The sequence below is a fragment of the Magallana gigas genome, chromosome 9 (genome assembly GCF_963853765.1).
Source record: "Magallana gigas chromosome 9, xbMagGiga1.1, whole genome shotgun sequence".
Lineage (NCBI taxonomy): Eukaryota > Metazoa > Mollusca > Bivalvia > Ostreida > Ostreidae > Magallana > Magallana gigas.
The window spans coordinates 37,909,750-37,923,405 of NC_088861.1; the positions used below are offsets into that span (position 1 = coordinate 37,909,750).

Consider the following 13,656-nt stretch of genomic DNA (forward strand, 5'->3'; position numbering starts at 1 on the left):
GGTCGTGTAAAAGGGGCAACGTATGAAAAACTGTTTCATACAGTTATGTATGCAGAACAGGTGTTTCATTGATGTTTTGTCATCAAAACAGAGTACATCAATCTATATGAATTTAATTATAATAGAGTCATAATATGTAACTTTGTGATGTAAGATGATTTGTTGGAATGAAAAAGAGGCAATCGTTTTTGTTAGCAGTTCACTAACTGTGGACTGTGCACTGTGTAGAACAAGCTTTTTATGTCATATAGTTAATGATAGCGATATGTGTGGACTCATTAAATTGTTTTTAACCAATGTATTAAAAAATATATAAAACAGAGGTTTGAAAATTAAAAAATTAATATTAAATTTGATAATTTACGCATGCATTCAAAGTTCGTAGGTTGCCATTCATTGCCGTCACAGGAAATGAAGTCATCTGTATTCTCCAGCTGATAATACCCTGGATTACAGAAATATCTAGCTGTGTTGTTCTCAACCGTCACTTCTGCGTTTGGAATGCCTTTTGGTAATGGGCATACTCCTGAAGAAGATGAATTTAGATGTAGTCTTTATAGGATAGTTTTGCTGCACGGAATCTTTTACATAAGCTCATATTAAAGCAAGGCGTGGAAATTTTTTCAATTAAGTAATAGATTTAATTTACAGTAGAATTACGCCTTAACCAACAAAGTTGCGAACGTTTACAATTAAAGTTCATGTCTGATGACGACCATATTCCAGAGACAGTGTATTACTCAATCCTTAGAATTTTTTTGTTATCAGGCATACAAGACGATATTATAAATAGTAAAACTATTGTTCAACTATATATTGAGCGGTGCAGGGATTTTTTTCGCACTTTTCCTGACTATGTTATTCTATATATTGCTAAAAGCTAAACGCAAATCCTCAATAGACAGTGTCCATTATGTTTTTCTTTCAACACCGCTATGTATCTCAATGCTCCTTTATAAGCCGCAGACCTCTTCACAGTCTAAAGTATTTCTCTGTAGATGTCTTTGGTGTAGACGTACATTTTGCCTGGCCGTGTTACTCCGTCGCAATTTTAATTTTTTTGCACTTTTTTTCCAAGCCTGGATAATACTAACATCAAATAAACAGGTCAGTGCATCACTTACAAACGGAATACGCATATAAAATGAAAAAAGGCATAACATTTAGAGACCTAGAGAGGAAAACGACATGTCAGTCACGAGTTTTGGTTGTCAGTCACGAGTTTTAGGTGTGCGGGTGGGTTTTCGAAGTCGAAGCGTTACACACCTGTTGGTCAACAGACCCGAACGGTTTATAGCTTTTGTTGGAACGGATGTTACTTTTTTTTAAAAAGAGAAGTGGAAATAGACAATAACGTGATACTTGCTGTACAATACTGTTATATATATATCATACGTACTTAAACATTTAAAATCTGTGAGTGACCAAACACCATCGTCACAGACAATTCGGTTGTTTGTGTTACTTGGTATGTATCCATAATCACAACCATACATAGCACCATCATCGTTTACAAGTACATCTGCATTTGTTATGTTTGGTGCCGGACCACAGGATAATGCTGAAATTTAAGATAACATAATTATAATATATCTAAAATCAAGACTTTCTCATGTATAAAACACCTATTCAGAAAACAATTTTGCTTCATTCTTATTTTTATGAACATTATAAAGAGATGTATCGTACCGTAGCATGAGAATGTCGTCGTTTGCCAATTAGACGCTGTACAGTTGATTATATTACTGCCAGACATCGAGCGATAACCCTCCCGACAAGAGTACATTGCTCTGTTGTTAAATCTCATCACTTCGGCGTTTGGTATGGGGAGTGGGTCTTCACAAATTTCTATATAGAAGACAAAAACGGTTAATATACATAAATGGCACTCATGAGTTAAAAGGTTTCTATCTGCCACAGAGAGGAAAAATCATATGCAAAACATTTGCCTATAAACTAATTTTTCTTTTTAATTCGTAAGCATGTACTATAATTCAATTCATATTATTGGTGCGTTTCGTTTACCAATATATAAGCCTACCTTCTGTAGTATTTATACCTACAATAAAATATTTCATTGTTGCGCAAAAGTGTCGCTGCGCCATTCTCTTATTGAGTCAGGTTTACATACTGGCGTCACGTAGAAACAATGTTCAAAATATAATATGTATATATAAATATAATATGTGACTTTCGTTCTTGCAGTAAATAATGACCTTGTTTACATACAGTATACAGAGAAAACCCTACCAAAGTATGAATCATATGTTGTTCATCTGATTTACCTACAAAGTTTTTGTGTTTTTAAGTGATGCACATGTTTAATTCGTATAAGAGGGGTAACGTATGAAAAACTGTTTCATACAGTTATGTATGCAGAACAGGTGGTTCATTGATGCTTTGTCATCAAAACAGAGTACATCAATCTATATGAATTTAATTATAATAGAGTCATAATTTTTAACTTTGTGACGTAATAAGATTTGTAAGAATGAAAAAGAGGCAATCGTTTTTTGTTAGCACTTCACTAACTGTCTCAAATTCTACTGTGCAGAACAAGCTGTGTATGTCATTCAACTAGTGATAGCGATATGAATTGTTTTTAACTCATCTATTAAAAAAAAAAAAGGTTTTGGATTTAAATTTCAATATCAAATTTGATTATTTACGTATGCATTCAAAGTTCGTAGGTTGCCATTTATTGCCGTCACAGGAAATGAAGTCATCTGTATTCTCCAGCTGATAATACCCTGGATTACAGAAATATCTAGCCGTGTTGTTCTCAACCGTCACTTCTGCGTTTGGAATGTCTTGTGGTAATGGGCATACTCCTGAAGAAGATGAATTTAGATATAGTCTTTATAGGATGGTTTTGTTGCACGGAATCTTTTACTTTAGCTCATATTAAAGCAAGGCGTGTAACAAGTTAATTTTTTTTCAATTAATTAATAAATTTATTTTACAGTAGAATTACGCCTTAACCAACAAAGTCGAAAACGTTTACAATGAAAGTTCAAGTCTGATGACTACCATATTCTAGAGACAGTGTATTACTCAATCCTTACAATTGTTATTGTTATCAGGTAATACAAGACGGTATTATAAATAGTAAAACTATTGTACAACTTTATATTGAACGGTTCAGGGATTTTTTTCACACTTTTCCTGACTATGTTATTCTATATATTGCTTAAAGCTAAACGCATTTCGTAAATAGACAGTGTCCATTATGTTTTTCTTTCAACACCGCTATTTATCTCTACAACTCCTCTATAAGCCGAAGACCTCTTCACTGTCTAAAGTATTTTTCTGTAGATGTCTTTAGTCTGGACGTACATTTTGCCTGGCCGTGTTACGTCGTCGCGATTATCAATATTTGTGCATTTTTTTTTTCCAAGCCAGGATAATACTAACATCAAATAAACAGGTCAATGCATTACTTACAAACGGAATACGCATATAAAATGAAAAAAAAGGCATAAAATTTAAAGACCTAGAAAGGAAAACAACATATCAGTCACGAGTTGTGGTTGTCAGTCACGAGTTTTAGGTGTGCAGGTGGGTTTTCGAAATCGAAGCGTTACACACCTGTTGGTCAACAGACCCGAACGGTTTATAGCTTTTGTTGGAACGGATGTTACTTTTTTTTAAAATAGAGGAGTGGAAATAGACAATAACGTGATACTTGCTGTACAATACGGTTATATGTATATCATACGTACTTAGACACTTGAAATCCGTGAATGACCAAACACCATCGTCACAGACAATCTTGTTGTTTGTGTTACTTGGTATGTAACCATTATCACATCCATACATCGCACCATCATCGTTTACAAGTACATCTGCATTTGTTATGTTTGGTGCCGGACCACAGGATAATGCTGAAATTTAAGATAATTCAGTTATAATATATCTAAAGTCGAGACTTTCTCATGTATCAAACAACTATTCAGAAAACAATTTTGCTTCATTCTTATTTTTATGAACATTATAAAGAGATGTATCGTACCGTAGCATGAGAATGTCGTCGTTTGCCAATTAGACGCTGTACAGTTGATTATATTACTGCCAGACATCGAGCGATAACCCTCCCGACAAGAGTACATTGCTCTGTTATTAAATCTCATCACTTCGGCGTTTGGTATGGGGAGCGGGTCTTCACAAATTTCTATAAAGAAGACACAAACAGTAAGATACATAAACGACACTCATGTGTTAAAACGTTACTATCTGCCAAAGAGAGGAAAAATCATATAAAAAACATTTGCCTATAAATAAATTTTTCTTTTTAATTCGTAAGCATGCGCTATTATTCAATTCATATTATTGCCGCGTTTCGTTTACCAATATATAAGCCTACCCTCTGCAGTATTTATACCTTCAATAAAATATTTCATTGTTGCGCAAAAGTGTCGCTGCGCCATTCTCTTATTGAGTCAGGTTTACATACTGGCTTCACGTAGAAACAATGTTCAAAATGACTTTCGTTTTTGCAGTAATGACTTTGTGTACATACATGTAGTATACAGAGAAAACCCTACCAACGTATGAATCGTATGTTGTTCATCTGATTTATCTACAAAGTTTTTGTGTTTTTAAGTGATGCACATGTTAGAGTCGTATAAAAGGGGCAACGTATGAAAAACTGTTTCATACAGTTATGTATGCAGAACAGGTGTTTCATTGATGCTTTGTCATCAAAACAGAGTACATCAATCTATATGAATTTAATTATAATAGAGTCATAATATGTAACTTTGTGATGTAAGATGATTTGTGAGAATGGATAAGAGGCAATCTTTTTTGTTAGCAGTTCACTAACTGTGGACTGTGCACTGTGTAGAACAAACTTTTTATGTCATACAACTAATGATATGCGATATGTGTAGACCCATTAAATTGTTTTTAACCAATGTATTAAAAAAAATATATAAAACAGAGGTTTGAAAATTAAAAAATTAATATCAAATTTGATAATTTACGTATGCATTCAAAGTTCGTAGGTTGCCATTCATTGCCGTCACAGGAAATGAAGTCATCTGTATTCTCCAGCTGATAATACCCTGGATTACAGAAATATCTAGCTGTGTTGTTCTCAACCGTCACTTCTGCGTTTGGAATGTCTTTTGGTAATGGGCATACTCCTGAAGAAGATGAATTTAGATATAGTCTTTATAGGATGGTTTTGTTGCACGGAATCTTTTACATTAGCTCATATTAAAGCAAGGCGTGTAGCAAGTTAATTTTTTCAATTAATTAATGAGTTTAATTTACAGTAGAGTTACGCCTTAACCAACAAAGTCGCAAACGTTTACAATTAAAGTTCATTTCTGATGACGACCATGTTCCAGAGACAGTGCATTACTCAATCCTTAGAATTTTTATTGTTATCAGGCATACAAGACGGTATTATAAATAGTAAAACTATTGTTCAACTTAATATTGAGCGGTGCAAGGATTTTTTTCGCACTTTTCCTGACTATGTTATTCTATCTATTGCTTAAAGCTAAACGCATTTCGTAAATAGACAGTGCCCATTATGTTTTTCTTTCAACACCGCTATATATCTCTACAACTCCTCTATAAGTCGCAGACCTCTTCACAGTTTCAAGTATTTTTCTGTAGACGTCTTCAGTCTGGACGTACATTTTGCCTGGCCGTGTTACTCCGTCGCGATTATCAATTTTTTGCATTTTTTTCCAAGCCAGGATAATACCAACATAAAAAAACAGGTCAATGCCTTACTAACAAACGGAATACGCATATACAATGAAAAAGGCATAAAATTTAAAGACCTAGAAAGGAATACGACATGTCAGCCACGAGTTTTAGTTGTCAGTCACGAGTTTTAGGTATGCAGGTGGGTTTTAGAAATCGAAGCGTTACACACCTGTTTGTCAACAGACCCGAACGGTTTATAGCTTTTGTTGGAACGGATGTTACTTTTTTTTATAAATAGAGAAGTGGAAATACACAATAACGTAATACTTGCTGTACAATACGGTTATATGTATATCATACGTACTTAAACAGTTGAAATCCGTGAGTGACCAAATACCATCGTCACAGACAATCTTGTTGTTTGTGTTACTTGGTATGTAACCATTATCACATCCATACATCGCACCATCATCGTTTACAAGTACATCTGCATTTGTTATGTTTGGTGCCGGACCACAGGATAATGCTGAAATTTAAGATAATTCAGTTATAATATATCTAAAGTCGAGACTTTCTCATGTATCAAACATCTATTCAGAAAACAATTTTGCTTCATTCTTATTTTTATGAACATTTTAAAGAGATATATCCCACCGTAGCATGAGAATGTCGTTGTTTGCCAATTAGACGCTGTACAGTTGATAATATTACTGCCAGACATCGAGCGATAACCCTCCCGACAAGAGTACATTGCTCTGTTATTAAATCTCATCACTTCGGCGTTTGGTATGGGGAGCGGGTCTTCACAAATTTCTATAAAGAAGATACAAACAGTAAGATACATAAACGACACTCATGTGTTAAAACGTTACTATCTGCCAAACACAGGAAAAACCTAAAAAAAAAAAAAGCATTTGCCTATAAATAATATTTTTCTTTTTAATTCGTAAACCTGTACTACATTTCAATATATAAGCCTACCCTCTGTAGTATTTATACCTACCCATAAAATATTTCATTGTTGCGCAAATTTGTCGCTGCGCCGATCTCTTATTCAGTCAGGTTTACATACTGGCGTCACGTAGAATTAATGTTCAAAATGACTTTCGTTTTTGCAGTAATGACTTTGTTTACATACATGTAGTATACAGAGAAAACCCTACCAACGTATGAATCGTATGTTGTTCATCTGATTTACCTACGATTTTTCCGTTTGTTTTGAGTGATGCACATGTAAGAGTCGTGTAAAAGGGGCAACGTATGAAAAACTGTTTCATACAGTTATGTATGCAGAACAGGTGTTTCATTGATGCTTTGTCATCAAAACAGAGTACATCAATCTATATGAATTTAATTATAATAGAGTCATAATATGTAACTTTGTGATGTAAGATGATTTGTGAGAGTGAATAAGAGGGAATCTTGTTTGTTAGCAGTTCACTAACTGTGGACTGTGCACTGTGTAGAACAAACTTTTTATGTCATATAGTTAATGATATGTGTGGACTCATTAAATTGTTTTCAACCCATGTATTAAAGAATATATAAAACAGAGGTTTGGGAATTAATCAATATCAAATTTGATAATTTACGTATGCATTCAAAGTTCGTAGGTTGCCATTCATTGCCGTCAAAGGAAATGAAGTCATCTGTATTCTCCAGCTGATAATACCCTGGATTACAGAAATATCTAGCCGTGTTGTTCTCAACCGTCACTTCTGCGTTTGGAATGTCTTTTGGTAATGGGCATACTCCTGAAGAAGATGAATTTAGATATAGTCTCATAGGATGGTTTTGTTGCACGGAATCTTTTACATTAGCTCATATTAAAGCAAGGCGTGTAGCAAGTTAACTTTTTCAATTAATTAATGAGTTTAATTTACAGTAGAATTACGCCTTAACCAACAAAGTCGCAAACGTTTACAATTAAAGTTCATTTCTGATGACAACCATGTTCCAGAGACAGTGCATTACTCAATCCTTAGAATTTTTATTGTTATCAGGCATACAAGACGGTATTATAAATAGTAAAACTATTGTTCAACTTAATATTGAGCGGTGCAAGGATTTTTTTCGCACTTTTCCTAACTATGTAATTCTATCTATTGCTTAAAGCTAAACGCATTTCGTAAATAGACAGTGCCCATTATGTTTTTCTTTCAACACCGCTATATATCTCTACAACTCCTCTATAAGCCGCAGACCTCTTCACAGTCTCAAGTATTTTTCAGTAGACGTCTTCAGTCTGGACGTACATTTTGCCTGGCCGTGTTACTCCGTCGCGATTATCAATTTTTTGCATTTTTTTTACAAGCCAGGATAATACTAACATAAAAAACAGGTCAATGCCTTACTAACAAACGGAATACGCATATACAATGAAAAAGGCATAAAATTTAAAGACCTAGAAAGGAATACGACATGTCAGCCAGGAGTTTTAGTTGTCAGTCACGAGTTTTAGGTATGCAGGTGGGTTTTAGAAATCGAAGCGTTACACACCTGTTTGTCAACAGACCCGAACGGTTTATAGCTTTTGTTGGAACGGATGTTACTTTTTTTATAAATAGAGAACGCAGCATTGTTAAGGCGTCCCGATGCTAAAATACGGCTGGAAAACGATATTTTTTGATTCATGGCAAAAATGATTTTACCAGGAGTATTTCTTTAAATCTATGTTATATTTATTGACATCGATGTTAAACATTATATTTGATGCATTTTTGTGACGTCATATGTACTTCGTAATCACGTGACAGGCGAATCCTAATATTGCAAATGATCTAGTTAAAACGCATCGGCGCAGGTGATTAATGACATTAAATCATACATATTTTTAAGAAAAATCCTTTGTTAAGTCATAAACTTTGAAGTTCTTGCTTGGGAAAGAAATAGATATTTCGTTTATAGAAGATATTGTTGAAACATTCCACAAAATCATCAAAATAATGTACATTTTTACTAATCAAAAGCAATTTACAAAAAATTTGGGTAAATCCGCAGGTTTCCGCAGCACGATTCACATTGGTATTTATATTCTCTACCAATTTTACGTAAAATATTTTAAAATTGTGTTGATCTTTCACCTGCGCCAAGCTGGTTTTACATGCATTAAAATTTTTTCATTCAGTTGTTTACACGTAGCAGGGAGAGTCTCCAAACCACTAGTTTATAAATAGTCTTTTACTTAAAACGAAGCTTTAAAACTGCCGATTATTTGATACTGGTTTTTAATATGAATGAATTTTGTACGTCTAGAATTTACTGCAGCATCTAAATAAAGGAAACATGCGGTATTATACTGGTTTGATATAATTCACTTTTAACGTTAAGATACATTCCCTGAGAACTATCGACAGGAATGCAGATCGTGACGTCAAAGTTAATTATGACGTCATATCGTATGAAGTACAGACAAGTGACTTTCTACATATCGCATCGGGAAGCCTTAACATGCCCGCGAAGTGGAAATACACAATAACGTAATACTTGCTGTACAATATGGTTATATGTATATCATACGTACTTAAACAGTTGAAATCCGTGAGTGACCAAATACCATCGTCACAGACAATCTTGTTGTTTGTGTTACTTGGTATGTAACCATTATCACAGCCATACATCGCACCATCATCGTTTACAAGTACATCTGCATTTGTTATGTTTGGTGCCGGACCACAGGATAATGCTGAAATTTAAGATAATTCAGTTATAATATATCTAAAGTCGAGACTTTCTCATGTATCAAACAACTATTCAGAAAACAATTTTGCTTCATTCTTATTTTCATGAACACTATAAAGAGATGTATCGTACCGTAGCATGAGAATGTCGTCGTTTGCCAATTAGACGCTGTACAGTTGATTATATTACTGCCAGACATCGAGCGATAACCCTCCCGACAAGAGTACATTGCTCTGTTATTAAATCTCATCACTTCGGCGTTTGGTATGGGGAGCGGGTCTTCACAAATTTCTATAAAGAAGACACAAACAGTAAGATACATCAACGACACTCATGTGTTAAAACGTTACTATCTGCCAAAGGGAGGAAAAATCATATACAAAACAGTTGCCTATAAATAAATCTTTCTTTTTAATTTGTAAGCCTGTACTATAATTCAATTCATAGTATTGCCGCGTTTCGTTTACCAATATATAAGCCTACCTTCTGCAGTATTTATACCTACAATAAAATATTTCATTGTTGTGCAAATTTGTCGCTGCGCCATTCTCTTATTCAGTCAGGTTTACATACTGGCGTCACGTAGAAACAATGTTCAAAATGACTTTCGTTTTTGTAGTAAATAATTACTTTGTGTACATACATGTAGTATACAGAGAAAACCTACCGACGTATGAATCATATGTTGTTCATCTGATTTAGCTACGATTTTTTCGTTTGTTTTAAGTGATGCACATGTAAGAGTCGTGTAAAAGGGGCAACGTATGAAAAACTGTTTCATACAGTTATGTATGCAGAACAGGTGTTTCATTGATGCCTTGTCATGAAAACAGAGTACATCAATTTATATGAATTTAATTATAATAGAGTCATAATATGTAACTTTGTGATGTGAAATGATTTGTTGGAATGAATAAGAGGCAATCGTTTTTGTTAGCAGTTCACTTACTGTGGACTGTTCACTGTGTAGAACAAACTGTGTATGTCATACAACTAATGATAGCGATATGAATTGTTTTTAACTCATCTATTAAAAAAAAAGGTTTTGAATTTAAATTTCAATATCAAATTTGATAATTCACCTATGCATTCAAAGTTCGTAGGTTGCCATTTATTGCCGTCACAGGAAATGAAGTCATCTGTATTCTCCAGCTGATAATACCCTGGATTACAGAAATATCTAGCCGTGTTGTCCTCAACCGTCACTTCAGCGTTTGGAATGTCTTGTGGTACTGGGCATACTCCTGAAGAAGATGAATTAAAATATAGTCTTTATAGGATGGTTTTGTTGCACGGAATCTTTTACATTAGCTCATATTAAAGCAAGGCGTGTAACAAGTTAATTTTTTTTGGCCGTGTTACTCCGTCGCGATTATCAATATTTGTGCAATGTTTTTCCAAGCCAGGATAATACTAACATCAAATAAACAGGTCAATGCATTACTTACAAACGGAATACGCATATAAAATGAAAAAAGGCATAAAATTTAAAGACCTAGAAAGGAAAACGACATGTCAGTCACGAGTTTTAGCTGTCAGTCACGAGTTTAAGGTGTGCAGGTGGGTTTTTGAAATCGAAGCGTTACACACCTGTTGGTCAACAGACCCGAACGGTTTTTAGCTTTTGTTGGAACGGATGTTACTTTTTTTTTAAAATAGAGAAGTGGAAATAGACAATAATGTGATACTTGCTGTACAATACGGTTATATATCATGTATATCATACGTACTTAGACACTTGAAATCCGTGAATGACCAAACACCATCGTCACAGACAATCTTGTTGTTTGTGTTACTTGGTATGTAACATAATCACAGCCATACATAGCACCATCATTGTTTACAAGTACATCTGCATTTGTTATGTTTGGTGCCGGACCACAGGATAATGCTGAAATTTAAGATAATTCAGTTATAATATATCTAAAGTCGAGACTTTCTAATGTATCAAACATCTATTCAGAAAACAATTTTGCATCATTCTTATTTTTAAGAACATCAAAAAAAGATGTATCCTACCGTAGCATGAGAATGTCGTCGATTGCCAATTAGACGCTGTACAGTTGATTATATTACTGCCAGACATCGAGCGATAACCCTCCCGACAAGAGTACATTGCTCTGTTGTAAAATCTCATCACTTCGGCGTTTGGTATGGGGAGCGGGTCTTCACAAATTTCTATAAAGAAGACACAAACAGTAAGATACATAAACGACACTCATGTGTTAAAACGTTACTATCTGCCAAAGGGAGGAAAATCATATACAAAACAGTTGCCTATAAATAAATCTTTCTTTTTAATTTGTAAGCCTGTACTATAATTCAATTCATATTATTGGTGCGTTTCGTTTACCAATATACAAGCCTACCTTCTGTAGTATTTATACCTTCAATAAAATATTTCATTGTTGCGCAAAAGTGTCGCTGCGCCATTCTCTTATTGAGTCAGGTTTACATACTGGCGTCACGTAGAAACAATGTTCAAAATGACTTTCGTTTTTGCAGTAATGACTTTTTGTACATACATGTAGTATACAGAGAAACCCTACCAACGTATGAATCATATGTGGTTCATCTGATTTACCTACGAATTTTTCGTTTGTTTTAAGTGATGCACATGTAAGAGTCGTGTAAAAGGGGCAACGTATGAAAAACTGTTTCATACAGTTATGTATGCAGAACAGGTGTTTCATTGATGCTTTGTCATCAAAACAGAGTACATCAATCTATATGAATTTAATTATAATAGAGTCATAATATGTAACTTTGTGATGTAAGATGATTTGTGAGAATGGATAAGAGGCAATCTTTTTTGTTTGCACTTCACTAACTGTCTCAAATTCTACTGTGTTGAACAAACTTTGAATGTCATATAACTAACGATAGCGATAGGTGTAGACCCAGTAAATTGTTTTAAACTCATGTATTACAAAATATATAAAACAGAGGTTTTGGAATTAAAAAATCAATATCAAATTTGATAGTTTACGTATGCATTCAAAGTTCGTAGGTTGCCAGTTATTGCCGTCAAAGGAAATGAAGTCATCTGTATTCTCCAGCTGATAATACCCTGGATTACAGAAATATCTAGCCGTGTTGTTCTTGACCGTCACATCTGCGTTTGGAATGTCTGGTGGTAATTGGCATACTCCTGAAGAAGATGAATTTGGATATAGTCTTTATCAGATGGTTTTTTGCGAACTACGATAAGAAGTTCAAAATGTGCATGTGAAACATATATACTTTAAAACACTAAATGTTACACAGAGTAAGTACGCACCATCGAAGTCTATGACTTTTACAGTGACTTCTACAATAGAATCCTGCTGGCTGCTTTCTCCATTTCCCCATTTCCCACCAACATAGACCAAATAACCATTTGATGTGTCTTTGTCCGGTCTCCATAGAAACACTTCCGTTTCTGTGTAACCGTATATAATGGCGCCGTATCGGTCTGATGATGTGTCAATCATTGCACTTCCACCGGCGTGAAACACAAATCCAGCATTGTTTGATGTGAAAACTTTCATCTACAAACACAGCAGATGGAAATCAACTATATGGTTTAGAATTCCTTAATACATAAAAACAGATGACTTTACCTGACACATTTGTTTATACAAGAGGCTGCAAAGCTCACCAGCTGGGAAACAATAGCCATTACTTTTATTATATATTACAAAATAGCTAGCCTAACTGGTACAGTAGATGCAGCTTAAAAAGAATTTTAAATGTTTCTCAACATAGTCTTAAGTTAAACATTGAACCCCGTTTGTTAATGAAATGTTTAAGAAGATTTTCTCTATTTATTTTTATGTTTAGATTCAATTCCCATGGTGGCTCCCTTCTATCTCAGGGTATCAAGATTTGCAAACTCTTAAATTTGAACTACAATGTACATGCCGATGCTCCAACACAAGCTTAAACCTTATCTGGCCACATGATTTCCGAATCTTTTTAAAAAAAAGTTTTCTGTATATTCCTACAAAAAATTTCAACTCATTGTTGTGCCCAAACCTTACAGTGGGGGATCATAATTTGAACAAACTTGAATCAAGAGTACCTTCGACACAAACTTGAATCAAGACTTCCTTCACCCAAGTTTCAGTTGTTTCTGGCCAAAATGTGTTTGAGAAGAACTTTTTTTTATCGATCCCTTTGGAAGAGGGGATGGTCCTTCGCTTGAACACATTTAAATTCCCTTTACGGAAGGACGCCTATCTTCCTAAGTCAAGAGTTTCTTAATCGCTCGCTCTAAATAACCTCTTGACCGAGCAGATAAAAGATATCCGGGTTTGCGAATGCGCCATG

At 34.5% G+C, this 13,656-nt stretch overlaps 1 protein-coding gene across 1 annotated transcript; it reads right to left on the reverse strand.

Annotated features, from left to right (window-relative positions):
• Positions 1-191: 191 nt before the first annotated feature.
• Positions 192-12,867, reverse strand: LOC117692051 (sushi, von Willebrand factor type A, EGF and pentraxin domain-containing protein 1-like). The gene is made up of 18 exons (XM_066072483.1): positions 12,626-12,867; positions 12,335-12,496; positions 11,365-11,523; positions 11,076-11,236; positions 10,428-10,589; positions 9,478-9,636; positions 9,188-9,349; positions 7,257-7,418; positions 6,319-6,477; positions 6,029-6,190; positions 4,986-5,147; positions 4,013-4,171; positions 3,723-3,884; positions 2,670-2,831; positions 1,690-1,848; positions 1,400-1,561; positions 365-526; positions 192-220 (listed from the first exon to the last, which is right to left on the reverse strand). Exons 6-18 carry the CDS (start codon positions 9,593-9,595, stop codon positions 192-194), a joined length of 1,920 nt encoding a protein of 639 aa, XP_065928555.1. The 5' UTR covers positions 9,596-9,636; positions 10,428-10,589; positions 11,076-11,236; positions 11,365-11,523; positions 12,335-12,496; positions 12,626-12,867.
• Positions 12,868-13,656: the final 789 nt, after the last annotated feature.

Coding starts and splice junctions, on each gene's coding strand:
- LOC117692051 (XM_066072483.1), bottom strand. CDS start 9,595: ATGAGATTTAATAACAGAGCAATGTACTCTTGTCGGGAGGGTTATCGC. Junction 4,172..4,985: donor TACGAACTTTGAATGCATAC/GTAAATTATCAA, acceptor TCTTCTTTATAG/AAATTTGTGAAGACCCGCTC. Junction 3,885..4,012: donor GACGACATTCTCATGCTACG/GTACGATACATC, acceptor CTTAAATTTCAG/CATTATCCTGTGGTCCGGCA.